Consider the following 27807-nt stretch of genomic DNA (forward strand, 5'->3'; position numbering starts at 1 on the left):
TGCGTTGATGAGTAAACAAAGGTCGCATTCCAATGGCGCTTCGAATGCAATATAGCCATTTATGTATGATAATAGTTGGTTACAGTGTCCGACAGGCGGTTTGCTGGGAACAACTCTCGCAGTCTTCGCCACAGCTTCATCGCGTCAACGATTCTTCAGATCGCTGTTCATTTTGCAAGCAAAACTAGTTTAACTAAGAGTAAGTCAAGTTTGTCTGGGCCGGATGGACATGGTGGACAATCTAGAGTTAACAGATTACCCTAGAACCCACTTCATACGAGTTTGACCAAAAGTCCCCAGGACAACAATGGCTACCGCCATGGATATTACCTCGATTGATGCGACAACTATTGACGAGAGTCTATACTCTCGCCAGCTGTAAGTTATGTGCATTTGTGGCTCACTTTTGTGTAATAAGGCACTTACGAGCGACTTTTAGTTATGTACTTGGACATGATGCCATGAAGAAGATGAGCACATCTAACGTGCTTATCATCGGTTTAAAAGGCCTTGGTGTTGAGATTGGTTAGTGAAGTTGGAACTAGTGCACCAGAAGGGCTTGCATAACCTCCTTCGTATGGATAATAGCAAAAAATGTCATCCTTGCTGGCGTCAAATCGGTGACGTTGTACGACCCAAACCCTGTCCAGATTGCGGATCTGGCTTCACAGGTGTGTGCGTGATAATATTCACCGTGAAGTGAAGCCTTCTTACTGATGATTGGAATAGTTTTTCTTATACAATGAGGATGTGGGAAAACCACGGGCCCAAGTCAGCTCCCCACGGTTAGCGGAACTCAATACGTATGTGCCGGTGTCTGTGCTGGAAGGTGACCTCACGGAGGAAGCACTTTCCAATTATCAGGTGAGTGTTGGCGGACGTTTCCAACTATTCCCGCAAGAACACTGGTTGATTATTTGATTATTCTTATTTGCCAGGTCGTCGTTTGCACGAATATGCCTTTGGAAAAGCAGCTGTTCATTAACGAGATTACGCACAAACGTGGGGCGGCATTTATTGCAGCAGATGTACGGGGACTGTTCGGGTAAGTCTATGACGGTTATGAAGGGAGGCATACGCGCAATTGATTAGAAATTATCAATAGGTATGCGTTCAACGATTTTGGTGACGAGTTTGCAGTTGTCGATCAAACAGGCGAAGAACCTGTTCATGGCATGATCGCCGCAGTATCCAAGGTTGGGGGCATATGTCGCTTGGCCATACTAAGTATATTGGAAGTGAACGTTCGAATTTCAGGATAAAGAAGGTGTCGTGGCGTGCTTAGAAGAAACTCGACACGGTCTCGAGGACGGCGACTGGGTCACCTTCACCGAAGTTGTAGGCATGCCTGAACTCAACGGAATATCCCCGCGAGAAGTTAAAGTGACGGGTCCTTACACGTTCAGCATCGGGGATACCAGTAACTTTGGACAATACAAATCAGGGGGGGTCTTCACCCAGGTGAAAAAACCAAAGAAGCTTCATTTTGATTCCCTCAAAGATTCTCTTGCAAAGCCGGAATTTTTGATATCCGACTTTGCCAAGTTCGACCGGCCAGCGCAATTGCACATTGGATTTCAAGCTCTTGATGCATTTGCTGCTAAGCATAACGGTGAACTCCCTCGACCCCGCAACGAGCAGGATGCGCTGGAAGTATTGGCAATTGCGAAATCTATCAACGAAAAGGCTATGGAGCCCACCGAGTTGAAGGATGATCTTATTAAAGAACTGGCGTACCAAGCACGTGGTGATTTGGCCCCGATGACTGCGGTTATTGGAGGTCTTGTAGCTCAGGAAGTTTTGAAAGCATGCAGCGGAAAATTCCATCCGATCCACCAATATATGTATTTCGATTCGCTGGAATCCATGCCTCAAAGCGTTACATTATCTGAGGAAGCGTGCAAACCGCGAGGCACACGATACGACGGACAGATCGCCGTCTTCGGCATTGACTTTCAGAACACCATCGCGAATGCCCGAGAGTTTGTTGTTGGAGCTGGCGCTATTGGATGTGAAATGCTGAAGAACTGGTCCATGATGGGTCTTGGGACAGGACCAAAAGGTCAAGTGTTCGTGACAGACATGGACACAATTGAGAAGAGCAACTTGAATCGGCAGTTTCTCTTCCGGCCCTGGGACGTGTCTAAATTGAAATCTGAGACTGCCGCTGCTGCTGTGGAGCGAATGAACCCGGATGTTTCTGGCAAGATTAAGGCCTTCCAAGAACGGGTGGGACCAGAGACCGAAAGTCTGTTTGATGACGGATTTTGGGAGTCTCTGACTGGAGTCACAAATGCTTTGGACAATGTTGAGGCGAGAAAATATGTCGACCGCCGGTGCGTCTATTTCCGGAAACCTTTACTCGAATCCGGGACTCTCGGAACAAAAGGCAACACGCAGGTAAGTGTCAGAACATGCTTTGGTGCACCCGTTCACCGCTTTCAATAGCCTTATTATTATAGGTTGTCATCCCATTCCTTACCGAGTCCTACTCGTCTTCGCAAGACCCACCAGAAAAATCCATTCCCATTTGCACCCTCAAAAACTTCCCGAATGCTATTGAGCATACCATTCAGGTGCATTGGCTAAGCGGGCCTTGTTCAATTCATCATAGCTGAAGACTTACACGGTTTGTGATATAGTGGGCTCGTGATATGTTTGAGGGTCTATTCAGACAACCAGCAGAGAACGTGAACATGTATCTCAGTCAAAACAACTACATTGAAACTACCTTGAGCCAGGGAGGCAACCAGGTCCGAAAGCAAGAGACAAAGGATAGAGATTGTCAGACTTACTAACGTATCACCTTGACTTTATAGAAGGAAAACATCGAGAGTATCTACAACTTCCTCGTAGCACAGAAACCAACGCTGTTTGAGGAGTGCATCGCTTGGGCTCGCCTAAAATTTGAAGAGCTGTACACCAACACCATAAAGCAGCTACTTTTCAACTTCCCAAAAGATGCTGTTACATCTAGTGGCACTCCATTCTGGTCCGGGCCAAAAAGAGCCCCGGATCCAGTTATTTTCGATCCGGAGAACGTAAGCTGCAGAGGGCTTTATACATGGTATAGGCTAGTACTAACCGGACCAATTCGCCCAGCCTCTTCATATGGACTTCGTTGTCACCGCTGCTAACTTGCATGCATTCAATTATGGCATAAAAGGTAGCTGCGTTCTTGTACCGGACATCTGTTCAGACTATGCTGATCGTTTTGATCATGCTAGGTCGAGTTGATCAGGAGTATTTCAAAGAGGTCTTGAAATCCGTCAACGTCCCCGAGTTTGTTCCACGATCAGGAGTGAAGATCCAAGTGCAGGAAAATGAGGCTGTTCAAACCCAGAACACAGGTATGCTGCATACGTCTAAACGCCTACTGCTCTTGTCTTTCATTACGCTCATGAACTCCAATTATGGCTGCCAGACCGATCTGAACTCGATGAACTCATCAAAGCCCTGCCTCCACCTTCGAACCTCGCTGGACTGCGGTTAAAGCCTGTCGAGTTTGAGAAAGACGACGACACGAATTTCCACATTGATTTTATCACAGCGGCTTCAAACCTGCGCGCGACCAACTACGGTATTACTCTCGCGGATCGTCACAAGACAAAATTCATTGCTGGCAAGATTATTCCCGCCATTGCTACCACTACAGCGTTAGTAACGGGTCTTGTGTGTCTGGAGCTCTACAAGGTGAGCATATGTTAGTCTATTGTCTCCGCTACTCTACCCACGAATTGTATTATCTGCAGGTGCTCGATGATAAGAAGAAATTGGATGATTACAAAAACGGATTCATCAACCTTGCTCTGCCGTTCTTCGGCTTTTCGGAGCCAATCGCTGCTCCTAAGCTGAAAGTATGTCTGTCATGACCTTGCATTCAATCATGGAAATAGATACCTAACCATCACTTCAATCAGTACTACGACTCCGAATTCAGTCTCTGGGATCGATTCGACGTCGAAGGTGACATTACTCTGCAAGAGCTGATTAATTGGTTCCAACAAAAGCACGAATTGGAAGTTACCATGCTGTCATGTGGAGCCAGCATGCTTCACGCTTCCTTCATGCCTAAGAAAGAGCGCCTGTCCATGCCGTAAGTATTTCGATTGTATGCAGCTGTACTTTTGGCTTTGCGGTGCTCACAACATTTTGCAGGATATCGAAATTGGTCGAGACTGTTTCCAAGAAGCCTATCGCGCCACATGTCAAGGCACTCATCTTGGAGGTTTGCGTGAATGATCGGGAAGGCGAAGATGTGAGTAGTGCAATGTCTAATTTTGAGAAATCTACCAGTTTTTTATGAGTATTTTCAATGTATAGGTGGAAGTTCCATATGTGCGTGTCGTAATTAGACCGTGAAGAATGTCGACGCCAAGGAAGCATTACTATTCCTAGAGTCTACATAGTCTGGTAGCGATACATTCAAAATCTGTTATTGTGAGAAAGTTTAGCAGTCCAATGATATCTGAATTGCCAAATATGTAATGCATAGATGATGTTTCTGCGACAGAGTTCAACAGAGTCTTTCAATTGCGTAACGTTATATATAGCGTAGAAACGGAAACCGAACCAAAAGGCGACCACCCAAATCATCAGAGGGTTGTAGAGTAGCGAAATTGGATTGTTGACATGATGTGCATGTACAAAAAGTCAATTAAAGTTGCCCGCAGTCCGCAATCACCACTCGCTTCTTTGGTTGACCGGCTGCTGTCCCTATTTTCTCCATTTTGCGCACCACGTCCATGCCAGTAATGACCTCCCCAAACACCTGTCGTTCAACATCACGGGTTGGTCAACTATGGCCCTAGAGCTTCGAGAGTTTACGGTACAAGTACTTTGCTTACCACGTGTTTATCATCAAGCCAGCTTGTCTTTTCCGTTGTGATAAAGAATTGCGAGCCTATCACAGAGCCGTCAGCTTTTAGTTACTTCCCAACTGGTATGCGACATCTCACCATTTGTATTTGGTCCTGCATTTGCCATGGAGAGCGTCTGGGAAACATTATATGAGTGAGCCTACGATCATAGCCCATTCATACATGGATGCAACACGTACCCCGGGCTTGGTATGTCTTAGAAGAAAGTTTTCATCTGCAAACTTCTCCCCATAGATGCTCTTTCCCCCGGTACCGTTATGCTTGGTAAAATCACCTAACACCAATGCCAAATTAATTTCACCTCCGTACAGCCAACCGATAATATCTGGTACAAACCTCCTTGACACATAAATTGAGGAATTATTCTGTGGAAGGTGGACTTTTTGTATCCAAACCCCTTCTCGTGTGTACATCTGTTGGTACAAAATTCCATTAGAGAAGCATCCGCAATGTGCGCGAACGGACAAGGTGGCTTACAGTGCACGAAAGTTTTCCGCCGTTTCTAAGGAAGAGACATGGGATTAATACACATTCCGACCGGGAGTTAAAAAATGATATGATAGACGCACTTGGAACAACATCTGCTCGCAAAAGTATGACAATCCGCCCAGCCATGACTCCACCAATCTCAATATCAAAGTACACTCGAGGATTTCCTCCACCACCAGTGCTGCTAGCTGATGCCGTTTTTGTTCGTTTTGCAGGTGGCGCCGTGCTTTCGGTCCCGTTTTCCGTATCCTCTTGTGCTTCACCATCAACGACCACTTCCTCACCATCCGCCACTGCTCCCGTCTCTGGTATGCCAGCAGCATGCGTTTTCAACCAAGATTCTTCGTTCCATACTGATGCAAAAAAAAAACTAGTAACTAAGACTGCCAAATAAAACTCTTAGATCTGTGCATGACACTCACCTGCTTTTGTTGTGAAGACTTGTCCTTTCATCGGCTTGGCCAGGTTAACCTTGATTACTTTCCCATGTATTTCAGCCAGGTTCATATTCTCTATTGCCGCTTGTGCATCTTCCGGAAATTCATATTCAACAAAACCAAAGCCGCGATGAGGGTTACCTGTAGATTGTGGAAATCAGAGGGCGTTCCGATAAAAGACAACTCAGGAGAAAGGTAGACTTACGTGAGGACGGATCTGGGGGTATCTGAACTTGCACAATGTCACCGAACGGTATAAAGGCCGCGTGAAGTGTGGTTTCCGTCACATTATCCTCCAATCCACCTACAGATCAAAAGAGTATATCTTTAAATTTCGCCGTTTAAGCAGCTCAAACGCTCGACCTCTCCCGCATACCAACGTAGATTGTTGTCTTATTGTTCTTTGTGATGTTTTCCATAAGCATTTTGACGATTTCTCCCGATCTTCAAAATGTGATCTTCAAAGGCGGTTTGGCCGAATACAAGCAACCAAGCACACGTGACTCTGAACCTTTGCCAATTATCGCTGAAACCACATGACATCATCTCAAAGGGGTTGGCGCAATAACGCCAAGCTATATATTCGTCCTCATTTCGTCCTTTAAATTTCCATCCGAATTTTCTTAAACAATTTTCCACAGAGCACTACACAAACTTGTAAAGACAGCACCAAAAAATATGTCTGGTACGTATTTGCTTTTACACCGAACGCACTGGGATGATGGTTACTTGAACTGTATCATATCTTTTTAGGCAAATACATTGTTGTTTTCAAATCGGACACTCCCCAGGAAGTCATCAACAAGGCCGCAAATGACGTCGAAGCTTCCGGTGAGCGGACTAATGGCAGCATCAACATCTGCTTGTTACCTGAGCTGAATATTCTCATGTCACTAGGAGGTACTATCGGTCACCGATACGACTCTGTCATGAAAGGTTTCTCCGCGACGCTCCCAGACAATGTGCTGAGTATGTTTCACTACGCTGCCCTTTCGGAAGCAACGTTTACTAATATACTCCGTTTCCAGCAACATTCCAGTCCCACGACAAGGTTGACTACATTGAGGCGGACGGTGAAGTATCTGCCTACGCAAAGAGCAAGGGCATTGGGAAATAATGCGGAAAGATATAGTCTTTTACATACATCTTATGTAAATAGCACCTGGGTATCTACTTTTGCTGAATGCTACCGCTGCAATTTCACTTGAAAAGATGTTTCATCTGTACAAAATAAATAAAGTTGCTATTGGCCCGATCTATCCTAATCAACGTCCTCCTTTTGTGGATCAACCCGAGCATCCCATAAAGGTATTATCGGCGTGTCCGGTCCAAAGTACCCCCCTGGACTCAAAGCATCACCACTTCCAGCAATCCCATGATTTGCGGTTAGACCCCGTGACACCCACTCTCGTTCCACTCGAAAGAACACCCACATCCATCTTCGCAGAACTTCCAATACTTTAAGAGCTATATCCACCGCTGCCAAAGATTGCTTGACTCCTTCTTTAGGAGTTCCAACACCGTCCACGACTTGTTGGAGGATAGCGACTCTCACTATCCATGACATTCGGAGAATCGTGTCGAGAAGAATCGCAGCGTAGTAAACAAAGGGATACCGGAAGTGAAGCACGGGTCGAAGGAGAACAGGATACTTTGAGCTATTGCGGGATGTGCTGCGTCGCCTTTGAAGGTTTCCAAGATGCCAATCCATCACGATATCCCAGTACAAACTGAAAATCGAATTTACAACCGAGAAAAATACCCTAAGTAGCAAAAACAAATTACGCTGCGAACTTTCGAAAATATCATCATGATCGAGCATGTTCGTACCACAAACCCAAAGAGAGACTCAGATTCCACTGGGCATCACGAAGCTGGGTATGCTTCAGAACGTTCTCTTGATGATGATCATGATACTTCGTCTCTAGCCAGTTTATCAGAAAGCCCGTTATCACAACGGGTAAAGCTGACAGATATTTTATGGCATTAGCCAAGTGCCGAGTGCGAGCGGAAGGGGAGCTTGACTGGGTATATTCGGCAAGACATTGGCGGAGACGAAATAGGTATGGGAGACTGTATGACAGGGCATGCAGATGAGCAAATTCGGAACTCACAATGCAGGCAGATGTGCGTTCTAAGCTGACCAGACAAGAAACGGAGATACGAAATCCAAAAAACGGAAATTGCGGAGTGTTGATACTCGTAACGAAGTGGCAGATGAAGCTTCTCTACTCATGACAACGTTTTTAGGAATAGCTCCGGCTTTCGCGAGCCCGTGGGAAACTTCCTCTGTAACAAGATCTGCAAATACTATTTGCAAATCTCCCATGATCTTTGAAAAAGATGTCAGGATATCCGCCAAGATCACGTCGCAGAACGGGACGGTAGAACCCAGACCCCCAAGAATAGTGCGTATTAGGGAACTGACAGTAACGCAAAAGGTGGTACAAATTAGATCTGACGGAAACTTTGATGTGATAATTCAATTTCCAATCCCAGATTACATACCGTGTAAATCTACCCCTCTCCCGTGCAAAGAAGCCCTTGCGAGGCCACAAAATCAAAGCCGTTAACAGCACAAAGGTAAGCGAGGGTACAATCTCGGCAGCTTCTTCACCCCATTTGGCTTCTAGCTTTGCAAATATTGCCAAGCTAAGGAATGTGATGATTGTAAACGTCGCGGCAATCCCATATAGAGCAGTAGTGTCCTCCGATCTAGAGACGGACGATGGTTTCCTGACTTGCGCATCTAGAACGCGATATAGATCTATGCCTGTCGCGACAAGCACATGAACATTTGTAGCCCAACACCATATGCCAAGGTCGACCAGTAGTAGCAGGCGAAAATAGGGAGGTAGAGACACAAAGCTTGCAAAGGCCCACGCTCCCCCATCATATAAAAGATAAATAAGGACAATGGTAACGACAAGTGCGAGGAACCGAGCAAAGTAGTCCAGTTGGAAAGGTCTACTTGAAATGTTCCCAAACGACACCAGTGCAGGCGAATCAACCGTCGGTTCCTTCGTGTCCTCCATCACCAAGCCTGGCTCTTTAATCGCATCTGAAAGCCGATTCGCAATACGATGTTGCGGGAAAATATCACTAGTATTCGAGGTAACCGAGTGTGGTGAAAATAGTATTCCTGCCGAAGGAAGACCAGCCGATGCGCGCGACGAGAAAGACTCGCCCACCACCAGCGGGTACAGCGTTCTTTTCTAAAAGGAATGAACAACTTGGTTACCTTGTTTGCTTGCACCCAGCCTTGACTATCCTTTAAACTTGCCTGTTTTGGGGACGGAATTCTGCTCCAAATCCTACTTTGCAAAAGGGCAAACTCTCCAAAAAACGCGCTTCGCTTGAACGCGACCGATCAAGTCGTGCCTTAAATTGATCACCGCAACTGTGCCTTTTCAGTGAGGCGGAGGGTTCCTTTGCTTGTTCCCCGTCGAACTGTGCGAGGTAAAAGTGGAAGCGGCGTTTTGGAACATTTTCAAAAGCATTTATTCATTGTACAGTGTCGCCTTTCGAAATCACAGCGACCTCACCCTCGATCTCATTTTCAAAAGATGCCGGGAAAAGAAGCAAATGGTGTCGCGGCCGTCGAGCGGAAGAAGGCGCCCGTCAAGCCTGATCAGGCAACCTTTGAGCGGGTACGTTTCAGTTTTTCTCAAGGCAGCTCACCATAAAGATGCACCTAGTGTGTTTTCTAAATTACCGGGACTCTCTTTTAGGAACTCAAGGAAATTGACAGCAACATTGAGGCGTTGAAAAAGCAGCTGGTACTTTCTACACTTTCTGTTTTAAAGGGAAGGGGTATCGCGAAGCTAAAAATCCACTTATTTGCTAGGCGGAGGCTCAGAACCGCATCAGCGAAACTGACACCAAGGACGCTTTCACAGATCGCAGAAAAGATCTGCGCGAGCAGCAGGATGCACTGATCAAGCAGCGGAATGAGCTCCAAGATCAGCGAGGGAAAATTTTCGATCAACTAAAGGCTATCCAGGCCAAGTTGAGGAAAAAAGTAAGGAATGCTGTGGATCAGCACAAGAAAGGTTCTTTTGTATAATTATACTTCTTCTTAGACCGACGACGCAAGGTCTTCAAAGGACCGTCTTGGGTACAAGTCTGTGGAGGATGTTGACAAACAGATCAGGTGAGAAAGCAGTCACTGCGAAGATGATAGTCTGATGGCCTATGCTTATTCAATCGTCGCTCTCTAGCACCCTCGAGCGCCAATTGCAATCTGGTGAAGCATCCCTGCACGAGGAAAAGCGCATTGTTGCTGAAATTTCAAATCTGAAAAAGGCACGAAAGATTTTGGAGGGATTCAGCAGTCAACAGTCGTCGGTGGAAAGTGATAAGAAGCAACTCGATGACTTGCGTGCTCAGTTGGATGCGATTGAACCTCAGCGCAAGGAGATCCATGCCAAGATCGATGCTGTGAAAGCTCAGTTTACTGATCTCGACAATGAACGTAAATCAAAAAAGGGCAATTTGAATGACCTCGTAAATGACCGCAAAAATATTAAGGCCGATCTTGACGCTGAATTTGACAAGCTCCGTGCATTGAAATCCAACTATAAGAAGCAGAAGGACGAATGGTTCACATGGCAACGTGAAGAACACGCGCGAAAACACGAGCAATACTTGGCCCGTAAGCGGGAGGAGAGCGAAGCACGGCTGACAGCGCAGGCAGAGCGAGAACGAGAAGCGGCCGAAATTCCAGCTTATTCTGACGAGATCAACCAATGCGCCACCCTCATAAAGTTTCTCGAAAATTACTCGTCTAAATCGGAAGCTACAAAGACAAATTCCGCAGATGCCTCCGCGAGCACACGACCGGTGGACACTGGACTGCCGGAAGGGGCGGTCCTCTTGAAGAAGAAGGATGACGAAGAATACATGGTTCTCGGCAACAAGAAGGGCAAGAAGGGCCGCCGACAGGGGGGTAGTGGACAGACTGAAAAGGTCAAGCCTTTCAAGTTGGACTTTGACATCATTGACCAGTTTGTGAAGCTCAAGATTGATCTCCCAGTATCTGCTGCCGAAATTCCTGCCACAATTTCTGCACTCGAGGAAAAGCAGAAATGGTTCAAAGACAATCAAGCAGAAGCTACTGCTAAGGCAAAGGCTGCGGCTGAGGCTAAGATTGCTGCCTTGAGGCGAGGGGACTCTGCCAACGGAGATAGCACACCGGTAGAAAAGGTAGAAAACAAGGTAGAGGCAGCCGCAGAAGTAGATGCATCTGATATCTAGAGCAAAACACATTGTTTATGAAAGCTAAATACATATCGACTGGACCCATGTGCCTCAGAATCGACTCACGTCCCTTTGTGAAAAAGCAAAAAATTAGAAATTGGATGGATGGACAATAGGAGGAATTCAAAAATCGCTACCTTCCGAATAATTTACTAAAGTTGACAGAACCTCGCATCAGCTGGGTCATGAACAACAATGGCACGAAATCAATATTTCATTCTCATACCTTTTGATCCAGTCAAATGCCAATAATACCCGTGTGCGCATGGACACTTGCCTAGCGAGATAGGCTCCACGCCATAAGAGGAAGACGCCTGCAAAATATATGAAGTGTAAACTTTTTGCAAGGCGAAACTAACATGATTGAGAACAAATGCCTACCAAAACCCCCACCCGTTCTGCCCTCGCCCAGGTCAATCACCGCGGTTTCTTAAAAAGGACCATCAACAACAGGGTTAAAAAGTGAAATCAATATCACAAATGAGTGACAGATGAAGGCAACGCACTTTCACCAATGTAGGAGAAATTTCCTAGATGTTTGTAGTAAAACGGCGGTAATGTTTGCTCTACAACTGGGCGCAAATCAGACGGTGTGAACGCCAGACTGTTAAATTTCCGAGCGAGGTAGGCCCCTTGCTGCCTTGCAACCTGAGCAGTGGCGGGCAGCGAGGTTAGCTTTTTATCAACGTCGTCAAGTAGTTTCTGTGCAAGATCCAACGATGAGGTCAGTGTCTTTATCCGAGCCAACCACAATGTCTGAATTCTACCGTGATTTCATCCAGATCGAGGACATTGTTCTTGTCAATGTCGTATGTGTCAAACAAACTGCGTAATTTGCTGAGATGAACTGCCGTTTGCGGATATTGATCTACAATGCTACCGATAACCTGATATCGGAAAGCGCAAGGCCAGGTCAGTAAAATCCGTAGTCCTTGCATAGAAACCAAGACGTGCAGGTAATGTAATCACCGATTGAAATTGTTGATACGTCAGACGGTCCATTCCAGCTTTTTGAAATCTGTTTCAAAGCTTCTTGAGCCATGCGTATCATATAATTATGAATCCGGCGCTTCAGCTATTCGCACCAACCTCTCTTTCACAATCTCCAGCATTCTGGGATTTTCAATGGTCGCACAGTCGCCTATGCTGTGAATTAAGAGGAGCGAATTAGACAAGTACCTTGATTTACTTGTAGAAAGCTAAGACCTACGCGTAAATATTGGGATCCCCTTTAAGTTTCAGGCGGGAGTCAACTTCAAGTGCTCGCGTGTTCTCTTGTTGCTGTAATTTCCCAACAAGACGCCGTGTAAAATCGCGCATTCCAATACCCGTGCTGTGCCAAGACCTGTAAATTCCTTCCATCAAGTCCGGAAGAATTCAAATGTGGCATACCTCCATAAACAGATACCGAATGGGAGCCTGGAACCCAGGATTACTACAGATTTACAGGATCCATCAGCTTGTAATCAATGACCTACACAAATGTGTTCGGCTCTCCTTTAGGAACATTCTTTTTTCGATACGTAATGGCCGCGCTATCGACTTCAGTTACGCGAGCGTTAGTGATTACATTGATCTTATGTTTTCGTAGTTTCTCCTCCGCAATTGCGGAGATGGCTGGTTTGGTGAAGGTTGCGTCAAAATTTGGAAGTGCGACTTGGCGTTTCGAAAACCATCCAGGCCATACCCATCGAAAACGTATTTAAGATATGATCCGCGCTCTGTATGATTGTCACGCTCACGTCTTTCTCCAATATATCAGGGAAGTAGTTTATGAGGTCCTGCATTAAGGGAAAGACAACACATGAGCTTCAAACAAAACGGAAGCAGAAGAACGCTATTCCAATGTGCACCAACCTCGTGCAGAAAATCATAGAGTTCTGTTGACATGGAATCAGCGCGCGTTCAATATAACGTTGCACTACTCCAAAATGCTTTATACACACCAGACGCATACTCCACGCCAGTAGGACCGCCTCCAGCGATAACGAAACTTAACAATCTCTAAGATGTAGTAAGGACCAATCAGCGACCGCCAGAAACCTCGATAAGGCCAACTTTTTTGAATCCTCCTTTTTTTGAACAAACCTTTCGTTCCAGCTCTGATGTGGTTGGCAGTGCTGCGAGTTCAAAGTTTGTCATTAGCTCAACGCGTAGCCTGCGGGCATCCGCAATGGTTTTCAGAAAGCGAGTATGTTCTTGAACACCGGGAACCCCGAGAGTGTTGTTTTGAGCTTTTAGTAGAAGCAGTAAGTATCTCTCGAATGACGCTTTCATTGGGTCGTATTTTGAACGTACCACCGACAGCAACAACTGCAAGGTTCACCCGAGCATTATCAGATGAGCGACGAGTTTGGCATCAACGGCATGTCTTCGTCATGAAAGCTCACCTAGTCGATCGTACGGAACTAGAAAATGGCGTCCGTCTTCACCCACCACCTCAACCACTTTTTCCTTGAGGTGAACATCTAACGTTGTATATCCAATATTAGTCGTAATTCTACCCTTGGAGAACGACTGGACTGTTCAGTACCATACGCCTCGGCTTCACAAAAGTGAGCACGTGGTGTCCGACATATATACCGTATGCTTTCCTTTGCAAAAGTTGCAAGTAAATGTGTGTGAGACGATCGCCGACGCGTTAAAGCCATTTCGCCTATGGTTACGGCGTAATGCGGGGCTTACCAATAAACTCCTGGCTTCAACGGTTCCTGTTGTTGCCTAAAGCACCGTTCAATGCAACACCTAAGGATGGAACCCATGAAAAGCGGCGATATACCTCTGGCAGGAGTGGAGTAAAGAGGAAGTCTAGTTCATCGTGAGCCATAAGCATTCCCGGAATGACAAAGAGAAACCATCCACATACAATTTGTTGGCGAGATGACAACCGTGTCTGTAGAGCAAAAGATAATGATTCTCAGCGGTGCCATCAAAGATCTAATAGATGGTAGGGCTCCTACTCACAGTAGCCATTCGGCTCGAGATCCTATATCCCAATATATAATCAGACCAAAAAAATATCAGAGCAGGTCGTCACGCCTTCACTGGCTATATCAAGACTCTGGGTTTAACTCCCATGTTACGGTTGTCATACTGACCTTGAGCAAACTCGTCGCACCCCATCCAGAGCCCAAAATAACAAGCCTCGGCTTTCCTAGATCTGAGGTATCGTCTCCAAAAACAGTAACAACTGGTAGTTCCTTGTCGTATATCGTCATTGTCGGCGGGTAAGATGTATCCGCCGCTACGGGTAGGCCGGGCGGCGTAATGGGAGCGGCAATTAGCGGACTGGAATCCGTCAAAGACTCTGCACTAATGAACGATGGGCTTTCGGCACCAAGTAATATGGCTGCGCCGGTCCCGAAAGCTACTGCACCGAGGATAACTTTGTGCATCTTTGCCGTCTTTACAAGGACCGCATTTTTGGTAGGCGCGGTAGATAGGCGGGCGACGAGTGGGGGCCAGGCGGGTTTGGATCTTGCATGGTTCAAGGGACGGCAGACCGCCCGGAGATATCTTGCAGCGTTGGTCATTAAGCTGTTCTCTTTGGAAATTGCAACGATCCGCGGATTGTTAATAATGCTGCCGAGACGGGTGTGAGGTGACGCGATAAATCCGACGGCCTATGTCATCAAGATCAATTTCATATATCTTTGAGCCGTTTTGGACATAGAAGGGTCCAGCAAACCGTTCGCAAATGCCGAAAGCAACTTCAAAGTTTAAGATGGTCGATGATCACACGTCGATCGCTGTATAAGATCATCATTAAGGGTTCATGTCGTCGATCATCCGCAACATTAGCTGATATGTGTGGGGGATGTAGTGTGGTATATGGACATTCTTTTTGCTAATGGAAATGAAGACCATCGACAGAAAAAATAAAACAAACCATCATTGGTAAACTTGCAACAGAGTTGGGATTGATGATGCAGGTTTTGTCAGAATCAAATTGTAGGGCACATGAAAGGGTGTTCCAGGTATTTGCACGGATTTGGATTACGATGAATAGAGGAAATTTGAACTTGGAGTAGGTGTATGGCAGATGCGTCTTGGGAAAACCAATAGCGATACCAATCATGCCAAATGCCCCCATTGCTTGCACCGTGCAACGGACCCAGCAAGTTCAAGGACGGAACGACAGTCTCCCCGTCCTACTACAGTACCTACTTGAGCAATACGCCCTTGCTGGTCGTTCCTTGTTGCTATGCCAATTGCACACGCACAGACGCGGGCGTGCGCAAAGGTCAAGCGACCGTCCAGCCTCGCACTTTTGTTATCTTGCACAGTGTTATCTATAAGCGTCAACTATTTATATGGGATAGAGCTGCTCCTACTCCCCTTATTTATTCGCATGTACAATGTCACTTCCCACCCCCGCTCCCATAAACATTCCGTTATCCGCCCGTTTTCGGTTTCGCGATGATATCCCCGTGTCCGCATGTTCGAGTCCACGTTCTATCGCAGTATTCTCTGGCGGGTCGGCTATGAATACCTTTGTCACGCTGCTACAATCCTTTACAGATGATACTGCCTACATTATGCCCGTGTCCGATGATGGTGGGGGATTAGACCGTGATGTCACATTTTGTTGGACCAGCACTAACTCTTTGTGCTAGGCGGATCGACGTCGGAAATCATCAAAGTCTTGGGTGGACCTGGAATAGGAGACTTGCGATCTAGAGTGGTTCGATTGGCGGAAACCGGGTCGGCAGAGGTGTGAGTTCAATTTTAAGAGCTTCGCAGTGTCCTGGTGTCATACCGATTGATTTTTTGGGCGATAAAGTCAAGAGCAGTTCACGATCTCTTGAGCTACCGATTACCATTTGATACCTTGAATGCGAATAGTCCCACTTCCAATCCGTCTATCCCTACGGCGAAAGCTGTCTGGTTTGAGATTCTTGAGGGGCGGCACGTACTATGGCAAGGAATATCCGATCCTTATCGAGAGACAATCCGAGCCTTCCTTGCGCATTTTCAACATGAACTTGTAAAGTCTGCAACGCGACGACCGCCATTCGAGTATCAGGGCGGTTCAATTGGGAATTTCTTCTTGACGGGATCGAGACTCTTTTTCGACAATCTCGATGCCGCAGTATTTCAGTTTGCGCGAATAATGCGTGTACCACCGAGAACAGAGGTAGTACCGGTGCTTGCAACCGCACGGGGGGTTGTCACAATTGCGGCTGCCCTTCGAAATGGAGAGGTCATTGTGGGTCAGTGCGACATATCCCATCCGGGGCAAATGGTACCAGAAGGCTCCCGCTCACGAACAGGGTCACTCGGCTCTTCGGACGGAAAAGGGTCGGCCACTCTCTCTACACCACCAACAGACGTCCCACGAAGTCAACCAGAGCGACTTATCCCTTTTCAATCCCTAAGTCGACATCCTAGCCAGAATCTTATTTTTTCAAAGACCGCCTGTCCCTCTCTACCCTCAGCAATACGTCGAATTTACTACGTCAACCGTGAGCGGCAGGAGATATTTCCTGATTTGAATCCCCTTGTGGTAGCAAATCTGGCCCGGAAGCGGACTATCATATATGGTTGCGGATCTCTGTACACGTCAATACTTCCTTGCTTGGTTGTACCCGGAGTAGGGCGGCTTCTAGCAGACCCGCTATCTAGGAGCTCGGTGGACCGCTTCAGCATTCGAACCTCGATACCTTCCCCCTTCCCGTCCCGAAGTCATTTGTCGAGGGTAAAATTGTTACTTCTCAACGGAACTCATGATCGGGAATCCAAAGATTATACCGCGATGGATTTTGTGCTGGGCATAACAGATGCTTTAAACTACTCATGTCTAGCAGAGGAACGAGCGCGACGTGCTGTGGGACGGCAGCCATCCTCTCGAAGTATAATCCAAGAAATGGAAGGTTCACACCCATATGGCGGGAATAGCAATGGCAAACCGATTAGTCCGTCATGGTGGACAGGAAATACGGCGGCAAGCAGCGACGGGGACTCGGGGATATCTGCGGGAAAGATAGTGGAAATGCACAGCGATTCGGGTCGCAGTTATCTTGCAAGTCCTCATCCACCAGGTGCGTACATTACCCATCTACTGTATCCGGAGGATGGAGAAGTCAAGGTGGAGGTGGAGAAGATAGAGTCTTTTGGAATACGATGTATCAGAGTGCGCTCTACAGGCGTGGAGGGATCTCAGAAAGGGCACTATGGGATTGATGAGCTGAAGGAGGTGTTGGACCATTTGATAATGTAATCGCAATCATTTTCATGTATAAACAAACGGCTTCAATTTATCTATCACGTGATACTCAAATCGTGGGGAAATTTCATTTTCGTGGGGCTTAATGAGCCTTTTTTAGGCCGTGCGCAGACCTTGCCTAATGCTTAAACTGCAGCCATGACTGTAACAATGAACGAGGAGCCAGCAAATGGGCAGCAATGGGGACTCACATTTGAAGGAGTGAAGACAGTGCGTGTGCGTCAAGTACCCATCCCGACCATTCAGGAGCCCACCGACTGCATTGTGAGTTTCCGAATTTACTAATGTCGTTCAATGTGCACGCTGTAAACTTTCATGCATTTTCTGTAGGTCAGGACGTCCCTTGTTGGCGTTTGCGGTAAGAATCATATTGTATTGCGACGCTGTTCCCATATTACATACTTATAGCACGTCGCAACCAGGCTCTGATTTGCATGCCTACCATGGTCGTGAAGCAGGCTGTGACCACGGCACAGTCATGGGGCACGAATTGGTTGGGATCGTCGATGCAGTGGGAGCATCAGTAACGTCGCTAAAAGTTGGAGATCGCGTCATGTGTCCTTTCACTACGAACTGCGGCTCATGCTTTTACTGCAAACGGGGGTTGACGGCACGTTGCACTACCGGACAGCTGTTTGGATGGAAATCTGGCGGAAAGGGTTTGGACGGGGGCCAAGCACAGTATGTTAGAGTACCTTTGGCAGATGGTACGCTATCGCGCATTCCTGAAGGTGTGACAGATGAGGAAGCTTTGTTGCTGGGTGATATCTTTTCCACTGGATTCTTTTGTGCCGACAATGGCGGCATCGAAGCTGACCAAGATCAAGTTGTTGCGGTTATTGGATGTGGGCCGGTGGGATTGATGGCCATTTTAGGTGCCCGAGAATTAGGGGCAAAACGTGTTATTGCGATCGATATGGTCACTGATCGCTTAGATCTTGCCAAAGAATATGGCGCTGAGCCGGTTCATTTGAAAGAACAGGATCCCCTTGCTGCCGTGCATGCAGCAACGGAAGGACGCGGAGCTGACGTTGTACTGGAAGTTGTAGGGTCAGAAAGTGCAATGGAATTGGCATACAAACTTTTGCGTCCTGGTGGAACCTTGTCATGCGTTGGAGTTCACAATGAGGATAAATTAGCCTTTAGCCCGAACGATGCTTACGACAAAAACATTACATTTCGGATTGGAAGGTGTCCAGCTAGACATTTTATGGAGAAACTGGTCCCCGTTGTGGTGAGCAAAAAGTATGATCTGACACGCATCATCACCCATCGCATGGACTTGAAAGAGGCGGTCGAGGCGTACGATATGTTTGATAGAAAGTTGGATGGCTGCATCAAGATTGTGCTCAGAACGTAGAGCTAGGACGTAGACGGGGAGGGAGATGGAGTAGAGATTAGCTGTACCACTCATATGAAGAAAGCACACATTGCATGCATCTTGTTGGTAAAAGCCCAATGCGTTTAATAACTGTAATTTCTTATCGATTTTACTTTGGGGCTGAATTCCAAACACGTGTTTGCACTTGTCACACTTACTCGGCTAATCCTCCTGCCCACATGGGGGCAGAGACGGAGACAACAATGGCCATTGGGTTTTGGGAAAGTGTAAACTGTAGGAGACCACTAGTGGCGAGATCTCGAACAGCTGAGGTTTTCTTTTTTTTCAGTTTGTTGTCGGCAGCATTCCCTTTTGCCCTTCTTCTGACTACCGATAAGCATATCTTTGAGGCGACTTGCAAGGGATAGCGGTCACCGACAAACACTCTTGTCGTCACTCGATTTCGCTTGGAGGGAACTGCCGTTGTAATTCAATGTCAGACTGTCAAGTTCCCCAATATTCTGATAATGTCACTCAACGCTTGAACAACATGCAAGGACCACCTCTCCCACAGCACTCTCTAATCTATCCCAACGTTCCTCTAAAACGGACACGAAGCACTCGGGCTTGCGACACTTGTCGACGGAAACGAACAAAGTGTTCTGGCGGACAACCATGTGAAGGGTGTATCGCCTTTGGTTTGGTTTGCGCATACACCGCACCTCAAAAGAAGCGCGGCCCACCAAAGCGAGCCGAGGCTCAAAAGACGCAGACAACGCTGGGCGAACGCCTCAAAACTGTGGAATCTCTTCTCAGCGGACTAATAAATGGAGCTCCGTCCTTGCCAGCAGCAGCGAAACGTGACCGCTCCCTTTCCGAAGCGTCTGAAGGATCTTGTTACCGAACCTCTTTCAGTCAGTATTCGGACTCGGAGGATGATGATGAGGATGAAGAAGACGGTGTGGAAAGTGATAATACTCATAAAGGGTTTAGTGGAATTGCCCTAGCTATACATCGCCCAAAAGCCCGAGAAGTCGGCGTGGCAAGAGTGTCTTCGCCTGATTCGGATCCTGGTGCGTCTGCTCCGACTTTCTGTCAAGTGCCCTGGAGAGCGGGTGTGACAGTAACCGATCCAAAGAGCGGCGTGCTTGTGCAAAGCTTGTCGCTAAACGATGAGTCTGTCATTGCTCATCGATTTAACAATACAACCGGGAACATAACAATCGTAGAGGATGTAGTGACGGACACTGTTCTCTTTTACGGAAGTACCAGCACATCCAATACACATTCGTTACGCCAGAGTCCCCGTTTTAACGACGGTGTCATGTCCATCGCCTTGCGGTCAGATGTTGTTCCAGCTAATACTCCCATATCCCTCGATTCTCCTCCCTGCTCTCCTGATCTCGTTCACCATCTCGTTTCCCTGTATTTTACACACGTGCATCCATATTTTCCTATGGTCGATCGGACCGCATTTACTCGCCAACTCAAGGAGAAGCAGACAGAGGTGAGTTAATTGCAAGTCGAATATATTGTGATTGCTAGGATGACTAAATGAAGGAACGTAGCATTTTTCTCTCTTGCTCAACAGCATGTGTGCTCTTGTAACACAGCAAACAAGGTCGCTTGCCGCATGGGGAATATCAAGTCCATCAGAGCTGCATCGTGCTTTCTTCGAGCGGGCTCGGGCGCTGTTAGGGAAGCAATTTGACTGGCCTCACATCAACAATGTTCAAGCTCTTTTACTTTTGACATTGGTTGGTGCTGGGACGAATACGAATGCGGCCAGTTATCAGTACATTGGTAATATTGTAGTTACCGCTCAAAGCTTTCATTCGGAGCTGACGTATTGTTTCCCTGTATTTAGGCATAGCACACCGCCATGCGGTGGAATTGGGAATGCATAGAAATTTAGAAAAACTGAACCATCCTGGTCTGGATAATGGAATGAAGGAACAGATGCGTGCGACATGGTTTTGCTTGTACATTCTGGACCGCTACACTGGAGTCCACCAAGGAAGACCATTCGCGATCAATGATGATGGTAGGGGGCTTAGCATATGAAAACTTAAATTTCGGCAATTTTGACGTGAAGTTAATCCGCCATGGTTTCATCTTAATTTAGACTGGGATACTCCATTACCGTGTCAGGACGAAACGTCCGATGTTGCTCGAATGGTTCGGCATGTTTCGTTGTGTTCCATATTGGGACAAATTGCCAACTACGTTAATCGGCCGTCTGGGCGCCGGCGCCGAAGCCGGTCTAGTCGCGAGCAACTCGTACGAGATATGGATGGCGAACTCGCGCAGTGGCATTCTCTATTACCAGATGATTTAAGGCGCGATCCAACGCGCGATGTGGGCTCTTGGTCGTTTCATCATCACCTGCATGTGATGTACCATACGGCGGTGATTTTACTACACCGTATCGCTACCGGCCGTTTCGGCGGGGTTTGTGTAGCAAGCGCAATTGCTATTCGACAAACCCTGGAAGCACTTCCAATGTCAGCCAGCAGCGGCACAAGTGTGCCGGACGATTTCGTGTTTGTCATGCCTATTGTTGTCTATTCTGGGCTTACAGCCTCCACTTTATTCTTGGACATGGTTCTTGATGGTCGAGCACACTCCGCCAGGCCCACTCCTCGCCGCAAGCGGTCAAAAGGTGAAGATGACGTGGATGGCGAGATTGCCTTGGAAAGCGGCATCAATGCATTGGAAGAGCTGAAGAAGAGCTTGCCGGTCTTTGAAAAGCTAAAAGACACGTCAATGTTTTCCGTGTACTACGGACAATTAGTCGCGGAATGTGTCCGTGGAAGTGGTGTGAAGGTGGGAGAGACGGACAGAAGGACGGGCAATTCAGATCAAGGAGAAGCCGCACCGTCAAGCAATCGGGCGCACGAAGTGAACCGAGCAAATGGGAGTAACGAACATTTGGGCGATACTGGAGGACCGTGTGCTGCGTCGGTTTACAGTGGAAGTACGTCGTACGCTTCTCCGGCCATGGGAAATCCTGCACCCGTACAGGTAGCAGCAGTGCCAGACACACTGGGTGCGAACAGCGAGACCGGATATCCAGGACCAGGTGGAATGAACCCAGGGGTTACCAATACAATGGGAGGGCTGAATCAACCGATGGGACCCTCTTCATCAGGACCGTACTTTGCCGATTCTATCTTTTCCGAACTGTTGAATCCATTTTTCGATCCATCTCCTGGTTGGTGGGGGGACGTGGGTTTGGCCAGCCCGCCAAATGCACCTGGCAATTACCCTCGTGACGGTCAAAATGCACCGGTTGTCAGCGTTGCAGACGGAAGAGGGCTTTCAGGATCTCCTGCAGATTATTTTGCCACTCCAACGAGCTCGTCTCCGCAATTATACGATGGAATATTGACCACCGACTCGGAAGTGGACGGGGGAAAAGCAGCATTTTGATGGAAATAATTACTTTTGTATATAATTCAATGGAGGGCGTGTGTACATGTATTAGTACAAAGTGAATGTAGATAGCTTTGTGATATCACAACGTAGTTTTTTAATTCTTGGTAACCTTCTTGTTGCAAGTCTTTAATCGGTTGCGATTTGTTTACGTTCATGAGTCCAAATATAGGGCATTCTGTCATCAAGTCACGGGGTCCGCCAAGACGGAGCACGACTTTGACAATAGAAACAATCTTGATTTTGCATACAGCTTGATACCACACAGTCTACTCTCCGAGTCTCCTCAAAAGTGCAAGGATATCGACTCATCCTCTCCGTCTCTCTCGCTATTTACGTGTTTCATTATTGCATTGCATTCCTTTCGGTTTTTGACGGTGGCAAAGAAGAAGAGACGTACCGGAGATAGAGAGGCCCACATTAAAGCAATCCTGCAATCTACAAAGAAGGGAGGCAAGCATGAGTGGCATGGATAGTAAGTAGTGCTGGGATTTGAGGAGAGCCGAATCACTTCTGCGTAGCTTTACTTTTGCGTAGCTACTCTGTGTCCCGATGCTATGAACTTTTAAACTAACGCGTGCTTGTGCATTCTAGAACATCTCTTTCAGCTCAAGTTCACGGCGAAGCAGTTGCAGAGACAGGCCAAGAAGTCGACAAAGGATGAGGCAACAGAAAAGGCAAAATTGAAGAAGGTGTGTGGTTATTGCAGACGGAGGTTCATTAACCAAGAAGAGAGGCGTGCCCTTTGGGAGCTACAGTTTTAATACGGGTGTAGGGTCTTGGTTAACACGGTGCTTTTCGTTCCAAATAGGCTATTCAGCAGGGGAATATGGAGGGCGCTCGAATTTATGCTTCAAATGCCATCCGTAAGAAGAACGAAGCACTCAATCTTCTTCGGTTGGGATCTCGCATTGACGCAGTTGCTTCACGTGTGCAAACGGCGGTTACTATGCGGAGAGTATCGACTTCCATGGCGGGAGTGGTGAAAGGGATGGAGAAGGCAATGAACAGCATGAATTTGGAGCAGGTAGGGTACAAACAACATCCCTATCGATTGAATAGCTTACTGATGCGTTCCCATCATTTGAAAGATCTCCATGATTATGGACAAATTCGAATCCCAATTTGAGGACCTGGACGTACAAACCCAATACATGGAGTCATCAATGGGCCAGACGACGGCCATGGCAACACCGCAAGACCAGGTAGAAGATCTCATGCAGCAAGTTGCGGATGAGAACGGATTGGAGTTGCAGATGGAGATGCCTGGTGCAGCCACTGGTACTCTGGCTGTTGGAACAGCTACGGTGGAGAAGGAGCAAGATGAGTTGACTGAGCGACTGGCAAAGTTGAGAAATGGTTAAATATGGCGCTGTGTAGTGGAGGATTGGGTTTGGGTAGTGATTTTGGGTTTCGTCATTGCACATCGTACATTTAATAGATGGAAAAAATTGGAAAGGTTTGCGTTTCACGTCTTACGCTACATACGGTGTGCTTTCAGTGAATACTACATGTGACTCAAATATGTTGGTCAGGACTGTGATCAGCGGTCTCGTGGTGTAGTTGGTTATCACATCAGTCTAACACACTGAAGGTCTCCAGTTCGAACCTGGACGAGACCATCTTCTAGTTGGTTGTCGTCTTTTTTTGTCCCGCGGTCAACATTTCTAGGTATATGCAACTATTGTGAGCTAGAATATATAATGAGGGTCGCAGTTGGATTGCTCTTCCAAATGGTTTTACGACTGTGGATATTTTTGTTGACGGGATGCAAAAGTCAAGCAAGAAACCGTAAATTGCCAGAATTTTTAAGTAGCAAATGCCTTCTTGGGTGAGTCATAAACAGTCCTACTTGACGAAATCTTCGAACAGGAAATGGTTTAAACGGGGACATGACGCAGACATCATCTTCATCAGTACACCTTTTCTAAACTGTCGGCAAGCGAATTAGCTATGCGTATAAACATCTATATAACCTTACAGTAGAACAGAAAGCAATGTCAAATCCTGTCCCCGAATTCACGACCACCCCTCTCAACTCCATTCGGTATTCCCAATCAAATATATCAGCATGTTTCTCTGCACGAGGGGGACGTAAAGAGACGGCTGTCCTCAATAAGAAATTGCTGACAGACTTGCCGCCTATGGTTGTTGTGCCCTTGGAATCAAATAGCGTAACTACAGCGGATAATCGACGACGCCGTCACTATGAACATCATAATCAAACCTCGTGCGATGTTTTGAAAGTGCCGCACGGTCATTCGATTCAAAAGTATCTGGTGGACAAGATTTATCAGCTTCCACTGCTGAAAGACAAGAAAGCCGCATCCAAAATTTCGGGATTTTACTGTATGCACATCGGATATTGGAGTAAAGAGAACAAAGATTTAGTGCTGCTCACCTGGCGTATCCGTACTCTAGGACAATTTGTAGAAGCACGCTGTCTAGCTCAGGAGGATGATTTTCCAATTTATGGCAGAATAGCACCGGTCCCCACTGTAGGGTCCCATTCCCGAAAGGAGTTGAATATCCGCTTGAATGACAGAGAACCTCCAGACTTTTCCCAAGCCAGCAGCGAAATCTTTCGGAGCTCACGCATATATGTTGCCACAAATACGGACGCAACTCCAAAAGCAAGTCTTTTCACCCACGAGGTGCGATCAGTTGATAGTATTCGCGACTGGTTAGCAGCTCTTCGTTCTCCGGAAATCCGTGGATGTTACACAATTATCACCGGAGTAATTCTCGACCAGCGACGACAACCGAGTACTTCCCCGCATGAGTCGGAAGAAGATTCGGACATAGATTTAGGACAGCAAGAGTTTCCACCTCTTGGTCAAACAGAAGTGAAATCTGCAAGTTCCCAAGTCAGCAAATCGAAAAACCGCAGGTCACGACCCGAAGACGCCGATATCGATAATCTGATTGCAGAGTCAATTGCAGAAAGTATTTTAGATGACCATGCTGATGAGGACCTTGATGAGGTGTACAGATGGACTGTAGGAGTGGAGGGCCATAATGCTGGACATTATACAGTGACTTCAAATGAGGACCTCGAGCAAATTCCTGTTGGCGGAAGTTTTGATGCCACCAGAAGAAACATGCTCCTATGGAATGAAGATTGGCTTCGCTTTTTCTCGGCTGACGATGATTCTGGATCCTCTGAGGTATTATCCAGTTTATTTGAATGATTCTTAATTAAATTCACCTCGACATATCTAGGCGGATGATGATACAAGTCAAAAGATTGCTGACTTGAGCGTGAGCTCGAAAACGCAACAAAGCACGATCGCCCGGTATTCTGAAACCTCTGAGGTATTATCTAGTTTATTTAAACGATTCTTAAATAAATTCACCTCGACATAACTAGGAGGATGATGATATAAGTCAAAAGTTTTCTGACTTGAGCGTGAGCTCGAAAACGCAACAAAGCACGATCGCCCGGTATTTTGTCAACTTCTACGTACAGCAGTCTGGCGTGACATTGGGAGCGATTGCTCTGGCTTGGATGAGCAAGGTCGGTGGGCCCGTTAAGTGTGCGATAATGAAGAATCTACCTGGATCGAGTAAGTATTAGTATAGAGATACATGACAGCTTCAAGCTGATTTTTGATTCAATGTTTTGCAGCAATTGTCACCTTCGTGATGGAGGGTCAAGAACCCAAGGTCCTCCCATCTTTTGACGTGAAAAATAACGGAGAAACAGTTCACGTTCATATTGGATGTGTTGGTTTTGACACTAGCGCAATCGATCAAGCGAGAGTATGCGGAGATGATGATGAGATCCCAACCACTTTCCAGTGGCAGGATTTTGATAATCCATCTGCGACAGTCGATGCACCCTTTACGTTAAGAATCCCTGCTGAAAGAATCTCGACGATCTCGACGATTGAGACCTCGATGCCTTTCCTTAGAGACAAAAAGCGGCATTCCTTGTCAAAATCCAGTCAAGCGTGAGGGCTCATTGTGTTGGAGACATAGTTAGATCAGGAAGGGATAGTTTGGTTTTTGGTTAGTCTATTTTTCATAGACTATGTAATTAACACAAAGGATTTGTTCCTAGACTAATATAACCTTTCTCTACTACCAATCCTAATTACATCTATACTGAACATTTGGATAATGTTTTAAGAAAGCTCTTTCATGACGGATTCTCTATAAAAATCCTTGTACTTTGCGACAGCCGATCGGTACACAAGCTTGTCTCAAGGCCTTATATAATTCGGCTTCGTTCCAGCACGCTATTCTGCAGTATTCTGTACATGCCATTGTTCTTCTGTACTGGTTCTCAAGTGTGTTTTGACTTATATAATACAACTTCAATCGGATCGAAAAACATCATCCATGTAAACTCATTTCAACAACACAATATCTCTGATATAATGTGCAAGAGGTGCATGTCGGTGCAAGCGACGCTTCAGTCAAATAAGTTGAGTGTTCATCGCTAATAACCTTCCAAGTAAATTGTGATCGTCTGCAATAATTGGAGATGGAACTATCATTTCTTTTTTGCTGCAAACGTCAAGTCAAAAACGGTCCGATCGCATGATGGATGCTCTGTTGCGCCTTTCCGCCTTTCATCGTTGCAATCTAATTCCTTTTGCGAGGGGAATCTCTCGATGGGTACAGACAAAGTAGTGTCAATGCACGTGTGAGCATGCGCTGTGTATGCATTTCCAAAATGGACTATTGAAGCGTGGAAAAACAAGCCTTGTTTGCCATGAATTTGGTCTCCTGCTGTGGGCTATGCCCCAACGCTGCAACGCAGTGTGCAAAGCAAGGAAATCTGGCCGGTAAATAAAGCGTGTGGATGACGTGATTAGGAACAAGATTCTATTTTTGTCCGAATTTCCGTCCGAATCTCCTGCTTTCTTCTTCTTTGGGTTTTTTTTTGCCTCTCCTCGCATGAGCGTCCAATTTTCTTTTTCACCCCCTTTTTTCTCGTGCTTTGTCGCCTTTCGTCATTGGAGGGGGACTCAGCGTGGGAGACGGTCGTCTGGGCGCGGGGTATAAAAACGTCAACGTCGCCATCCTCCTCTTGAGTTGAACTTGACATTCCAAAAGGACTTGTCAAAAGCTCGCGCAACCATCATACATACTAGAGACAGCAATAATTAGAGTACAGTAAAACATGAAGTGCACACGCTCCCTTCTCGCTACTCTGGTCGTCTGCTGCGCATTCCTCGCCTTGGCTGGAACACCCGTATTCGCGCAACCATCTGTGACTGGCCGCCCGTCATCTGGTGTGCCCGCCATCACAGCGCCTCCGTCCCTCCCGGCACTCCCTAGCGACACTGAAGGACCAAGCGGCATTACGGTGCCAGCCACTATCACCGCTCGGCCTTCAAGTGTGACTTCTGGAGTCGTTGTTCCGACGCCTATTAATGGCACCATTGTCGGCAATGCTACCAGACCTGTCACGGGCACTGCCATTGTGCAGCCAACGCCAATCCCAATCAATCCCCGACCAGCTTCTCCCACCGCTCGTTCCACTGCTACCGTGTCACCTCTCCCTCCTTTCAATGTGAATGCTGCCGGTCGCCTTGCTGAAAACATGGTGGGAGTGACGTGGATCATCACCCTGGCTGTGGGAGCTTTTGTCTATCGCATCGCAGAGTTTTAGATGTATATATCATGATGTACCTAGCGCAAGTATTATGGATATTGTGAATAGTGAAAGAATAATAATGTAACGAAAATATACGAAATCACAAGGAACACCAGTCAAATAGCGTCAGTATAATATAACCTAATAGGTGT

At 46.7% G+C, this 27807-nt stretch overlaps 12 protein-coding genes and 1 non-coding gene across 13 annotated transcripts; 10 read left to right on the top strand and 3 right to left on the bottom strand.

Annotated features, from left to right (window-relative positions):
- Positions 1-93: 93 nt before the first annotated feature.
- Positions 94-4566, top strand: SPPG_04797 (ubiquitin-activating enzyme E1). The gene is made up of 18 exons (XM_016753031.1): positions 94-199; positions 265-378; positions 440-525; positions 589-671; positions 730-864; positions 939-1045; positions 1106-1196; positions 1258-2400; positions 2463-2576; positions 2643-2753; positions 2820-3041; positions 3103-3166; positions 3228-3350; positions 3425-3693; positions 3753-3857; positions 3921-4096; positions 4159-4258; positions 4324-4566. The coding sequence occupies exons 2-18, from the start codon at positions 308-310 to the stop codon at positions 4360-4362; spliced, it is 3039 nt and encodes a 1012-aa protein (XP_016608520.1). The 5' UTR covers positions 94-199; positions 265-307; the 3' UTR covers positions 4363-4566.
- On the bottom strand, positions 4521-6275 carry SPPG_04798 (uncharacterized protein). Its single transcript, XM_016753032.1, has 10 exons — positions 6183-6275; positions 6012-6110; positions 5792-5947; positions 5450-5722; positions 5358-5382; positions 5217-5293; positions 5060-5154; positions 4959-4995; positions 4848-4903; positions 4521-4771 (listed from the first exon to the last, which is right to left on the bottom strand). The coding sequence occupies exons 1-10, from the start codon at positions 6229-6231 to the stop codon at positions 4658-4660; spliced, it is 981 nt and encodes a 326-aa protein (XP_016608521.1). The 5' UTR covers positions 6232-6275; the 3' UTR covers positions 4521-4657.
- An 84-nt stretch (positions 6276-6359) lies between these two features.
- SPPG_04799 (uncharacterized protein) lies at positions 6360-7075 on the top strand. The gene is made up of 4 exons (XM_016753033.1): positions 6360-6491; positions 6560-6637; positions 6704-6775; positions 6835-7075. Exons 1-4 carry the CDS (start codon positions 6485-6487, stop codon positions 6921-6923), a joined length of 246 nt encoding a protein of 81 aa, XP_016608522.1. The 5' UTR covers positions 6360-6484; the 3' UTR covers positions 6924-7075.
- SPPG_04800 (uncharacterized protein) lies at positions 6924-9173 on the bottom strand. Its single transcript, XM_016753034.1, has 5 exons — positions 9090-9173; positions 8315-9021; positions 7951-8229; positions 7637-7879; positions 6924-7569 (listed from the first exon to the last, which is right to left on the bottom strand). Exons 2-5 carry the CDS (start codon positions 8839-8841, stop codon positions 7068-7070), a joined length of 1551 nt encoding a protein of 516 aa, XP_016608523.1. The 5' UTR covers positions 8842-9021; positions 9090-9173; the 3' UTR covers positions 6924-7067.
- A 76-nt stretch (positions 9174-9249) lies between these two features.
- Positions 9250-11126, top strand: SPPG_04801 (uncharacterized protein). The gene is made up of 5 exons (XM_016753035.1): positions 9250-9456; positions 9538-9585; positions 9654-9827; positions 9889-9959; positions 10027-11126. The coding sequence occupies exons 1-5, from the start codon at positions 9373-9375 to the stop codon at positions 11060-11062; spliced, it is 1413 nt and encodes a 470-aa protein (XP_016608524.1). The 5' UTR covers positions 9250-9372; the 3' UTR covers positions 11063-11126.
- On the bottom strand, positions 11004-14992 carry SPPG_04802 (uncharacterized protein). The gene is made up of 23 exons (XM_016753036.1): positions 14164-14992; positions 14030-14051; positions 13932-13958; positions 13845-13873; positions 13751-13786; positions 13599-13659; positions 13456-13533; positions 13364-13378; positions 13154-13299; positions 13012-13069; positions 12923-12945; positions 12753-12846; positions 12544-12682; positions 12458-12484; positions 12276-12398; positions 12155-12211; positions 12035-12083; positions 11833-11952; positions 11572-11767; positions 11447-11494; positions 11292-11379; positions 11203-11217; positions 11004-11135 (listed from the first exon to the last, which is right to left on the bottom strand). Exons 1-23 carry the CDS (start codon positions 14596-14598, stop codon positions 11117-11119), a joined length of 1905 nt encoding a protein of 634 aa, XP_016608525.1. The 5' UTR covers positions 14599-14992; the 3' UTR covers positions 11004-11116.
- A 331-nt stretch (positions 14993-15323) lies between these two features.
- Positions 15324-17333, top strand: SPPG_04803 (uncharacterized protein). Its single transcript, XM_016753037.1, has 3 exons — positions 15324-15622; positions 15682-15779; positions 15849-17333. Exons 1-3 carry the CDS (start codon positions 15424-15426, stop codon positions 17283-17285), a joined length of 1734 nt encoding a protein of 577 aa, XP_016608526.1. The 5' UTR covers positions 15324-15423; the 3' UTR covers positions 17286-17333.
- Positions 17334-17407: 74 nt separating this feature from the next.
- On the top strand, positions 17408-18779 carry SPPG_04804 (uncharacterized protein). The gene is made up of 3 exons (XM_016753038.1): positions 17408-17555; positions 17622-17649; positions 17714-18779. Exons 1-3 carry the CDS (start codon positions 17430-17432, stop codon positions 18649-18651), a joined length of 1092 nt encoding a protein of 363 aa, XP_016608527.1. The 5' UTR covers positions 17408-17429; the 3' UTR covers positions 18652-18779.
- A 97-nt stretch (positions 18780-18876) lies between these two features.
- Positions 18877-22154, top strand: SPPG_04805 (uncharacterized protein). The gene is made up of 4 exons (XM_016753039.1): positions 18877-20119; positions 20181-20415; positions 20480-20656; positions 20738-22154. Exons 1-4 carry the CDS (start codon positions 19106-19108, stop codon positions 22042-22044), a joined length of 2733 nt encoding a protein of 910 aa, XP_016608528.1. The 5' UTR covers positions 18877-19105; the 3' UTR covers positions 22045-22154.
- A 100-nt stretch (positions 22155-22254) lies between these two features.
- On the top strand, positions 22255-23507 carry SPPG_04806 (uncharacterized protein). Its single transcript, XM_016753040.1, has 4 exons — positions 22255-22522; positions 22642-22739; positions 22859-23074; positions 23139-23507. Exons 1-4 carry the CDS (start codon positions 22507-22509, stop codon positions 23409-23411), a joined length of 603 nt encoding a protein of 200 aa, XP_016608529.1. The 5' UTR covers positions 22255-22506; the 3' UTR covers positions 23412-23507.
- Positions 23508-23595: 88 nt separating this feature from the next.
- On the top strand, positions 23596-23669 carry SPPG_10088. Its single transcript has one exon. It is a non-coding gene; the product is annotated as a tRNA-Val (tRNA).
- Positions 23670-23800: 131 nt separating this feature from the next.
- Positions 23801-26137, top strand: SPPG_04807 (uncharacterized protein). Its single transcript, XM_016753041.1, has 4 exons — positions 23801-25214; positions 25270-25362; positions 25418-25613; positions 25676-26137. Exons 1-4 carry the CDS (start codon positions 24045-24047, stop codon positions 26002-26004), a joined length of 1788 nt encoding a protein of 595 aa, XP_016608530.1. The 5' UTR covers positions 23801-24044; the 3' UTR covers positions 26005-26137.
- A 691-nt stretch (positions 26138-26828) lies between these two features.
- Positions 26829-27797, top strand: SPPG_04808 (uncharacterized protein). Its single transcript, XM_016753042.1, has one exon. It carries the CDS (start codon positions 27179-27181, stop codon positions 27668-27670), a length of 492 nt encoding a protein of 163 aa, XP_016608531.1. The 5' UTR covers positions 26829-27178; the 3' UTR covers positions 27671-27797.
- The last annotated feature ends 10 nt before the right edge of the window (positions 27798-27807 follow it).

Source organism: Spizellomyces punctatus (assembly GCF_000182565.1).
Source record: "Spizellomyces punctatus DAOM BR117 chromosome Unknown supercont1.7, whole genome shotgun sequence".
In the NCBI taxonomy this organism is placed as follows: Eukaryota; Fungi; Chytridiomycota; class Chytridiomycetes; order Spizellomycetales; family Spizellomycetaceae; genus Spizellomyces; species Spizellomyces punctatus.

Excerpts from the sequence above, each read along its gene's own strand:
- SPPG_04801 (XM_016753035.1), top strand. The coding sequence starts at position 9,373 with ATGCCGGGAAAAGAAGCAAATGGTGTCGCGGCCGTCGAGCGGAAGAAG. Across the intron at positions 9,457-9,537 it reads ATCAGGCAACCTTTGAGCGG|GAACTCAAGGAAATTGACAG; the intron begins GTACGTTTCAGT and ends ACTCTCTTTTAG. Across the intron at positions 9,828-9,888 it reads AGGCCAAGTTGAGGAAAAAA|ACCGACGACGCAAGGTCTTC; the intron begins GTAAGGAATGCT and ends ACTTCTTCTTAG.
- SPPG_04805 (XM_016753039.1), top strand. The coding sequence starts at position 19,106 with ATGTCAGACTGTCAAGTTCCCCAATATTCTGATAATGTCACTCAACGC. Across the intron at positions 20,120-20,180 it reads TCAAGGAGAAGCAGACAGAG|CATTTTTCTCTCTTGCTCAA; the intron begins GTGAGTTAATTG and ends GAAGGAACGTAG. Across the intron at positions 20,657-20,737 it reads ATTCGCGATCAATGATGATG|ACTGGGATACTCCATTACCG; the intron begins GTAGGGGGCTTA and ends ATCTTAATTTAG.
- SPPG_04804 (XM_016753038.1), top strand. The coding sequence starts at position 17,430 with ATGACTGTAACAATGAACGAGGAGCCAGCAAATGGGCAGCAATGGGGA. Across the intron at positions 17,556-17,621 it reads AGGAGCCCACCGACTGCATT|GTCAGGACGTCCCTTGTTGG; the intron begins GTGAGTTTCCGA and ends CATTTTCTGTAG. Across the intron at positions 17,650-17,713 it reads GTCCCTTGTTGGCGTTTGCG|GCTCTGATTTGCATGCCTAC; the intron begins GTAAGAATCATA and ends CGTCGCAACCAG.
- SPPG_04799 (XM_016753033.1), top strand. Across the intron at positions 6,638-6,703 it reads AAATGACGTCGAAGCTTCCG|GAGGTACTATCGGTCACCGA; the intron begins GTGAGCGGACTA and ends TCATGTCACTAG. Across the intron at positions 6,776-6,834 it reads GCTCCCAGACAATGTGCTGA|CAACATTCCAGTCCCACGAC; the intron begins GTATGTTTCACT and ends CTCCGTTTCCAG.
- SPPG_04806 (XM_016753040.1), top strand. Across the intron at positions 22,740-22,858 it reads AAAAGGCAAAATTGAAGAAG|GCTATTCAGCAGGGGAATAT; the intron begins GTGTGTGGTTAT and ends CGTTCCAAATAG. Across the intron at positions 23,075-23,138 it reads ACAGCATGAATTTGGAGCAG|ATCTCCATGATTATGGACAA; the intron begins GTAGGGTACAAA and ends ATCATTTGAAAG.
- SPPG_04807 (XM_016753041.1), top strand. The coding sequence starts at position 24,045 with ATGTCAAATCCTGTCCCCGAATTCACGACCACCCCTCTCAACTCCATT. Across the intron at positions 25,215-25,269 it reads ATGATTCTGGATCCTCTGAG|GCGGATGATGATACAAGTCA; the intron begins GTATTATCCAGT and ends CGACATATCTAG. Across the intron at positions 25,614-25,675 it reads GAAGAATCTACCTGGATCGA|CAATTGTCACCTTCGTGATG; the intron begins GTAAGTATTAGT and ends AATGTTTTGCAG.
- SPPG_04800 (XM_016753034.1), bottom strand. The coding sequence starts at position 8,841 with ATGGAGGACACGAAGGAACCGACGGTTGATTCGCCTGCACTGGTGTCG. Across the intron at positions 7,880-7,950 it reads GTATCTCCGTTTCTTGTCTG|TCTCCCATACCTATTTCGTC; the intron begins GTCAGCTTAGAA and ends CCTGTCATACAG. Across the intron at positions 7,570-7,636 it reads AGTCTCTCTTTGGGTTTGTG|GGTATTTTTCTCGGTTGTAA; the intron begins GTACGAACATGC and ends TTTGCTACTTAG.
- SPPG_04808 (XM_016753042.1), top strand. The coding sequence starts at position 27,179 with ATGAAGTGCACACGCTCCCTTCTCGCTACTCTGGTCGTCTGCTGCGCA.
- SPPG_04797 (XM_016753031.1), top strand. The coding sequence starts at position 308 with ATGGCTACCGCCATGGATATTACCTCGATTGATGCGACAACTATTGAC. Across the intron at positions 865-938 it reads AAGCACTTTCCAATTATCAG|GTCGTCGTTTGCACGAATAT; the intron begins GTGAGTGTTGGC and ends CTTATTTGCCAG. Across the intron at positions 2,754-2,819 it reads TGAGCCAGGGAGGCAACCAG|AAGGAAAACATCGAGAGTAT; the intron begins GTCCGAAAGCAA and ends TTGACTTTATAG.
- SPPG_04798 (XM_016753032.1), bottom strand. The coding sequence starts at position 6,231 with ATGCTTATGGAAAACATCACAAAGAACAATAAGACAACAATCTACGTT. Across the intron at positions 5,723-5,791 it reads AGTCTTCACAACAAAAGCAG|TATGGAACGAAGAATCTTGG; the intron begins GTGAGTGTCATG and ends TTTTTGCATCAG. Across the intron at positions 5,294-5,357 it reads GCGGAAAACTTTCGTGCACT|ATGTACACACGAGAAGGGGT; the intron begins GTAAGCCACCTT and ends TTGTACCAACAG.
- SPPG_04803 (XM_016753037.1), top strand. The coding sequence starts at position 15,424 with ATGTCACTTCCCACCCCCGCTCCCATAAACATTCCGTTATCCGCCCGT. Across the intron at positions 15,623-15,681 it reads TATGCCCGTGTCCGATGATG|GCGGATCGACGTCGGAAATC; the intron begins GTGGGGGATTAG and ends TCTTTGTGCTAG. Across the intron at positions 15,780-15,848 it reads CGGAAACCGGGTCGGCAGAG|TCAAGAGCAGTTCACGATCT; the intron begins GTGTGAGTTCAA and ends TGGGCGATAAAG.
- SPPG_04802 (XM_016753036.1), bottom strand. The coding sequence starts at position 14,598 with ATGACCAACGCTGCAAGATATCTCCGGGCGGTCTGCCGTCCCTTGAAC. Across the intron at positions 14,052-14,163 it reads GTGCGACGAGTTTGCTCAAG|GATCTCGAGCCGAATGGCTA; the intron begins GTCAGTATGACA and ends ATTGGGATATAG. Across the intron at positions 11,768-11,832 it reads TCGATCTGGATGAAATCACG|AAACTACTTGACGACGTTGA; the intron begins GTAGAATTCAGA and ends GATCTTGCACAG.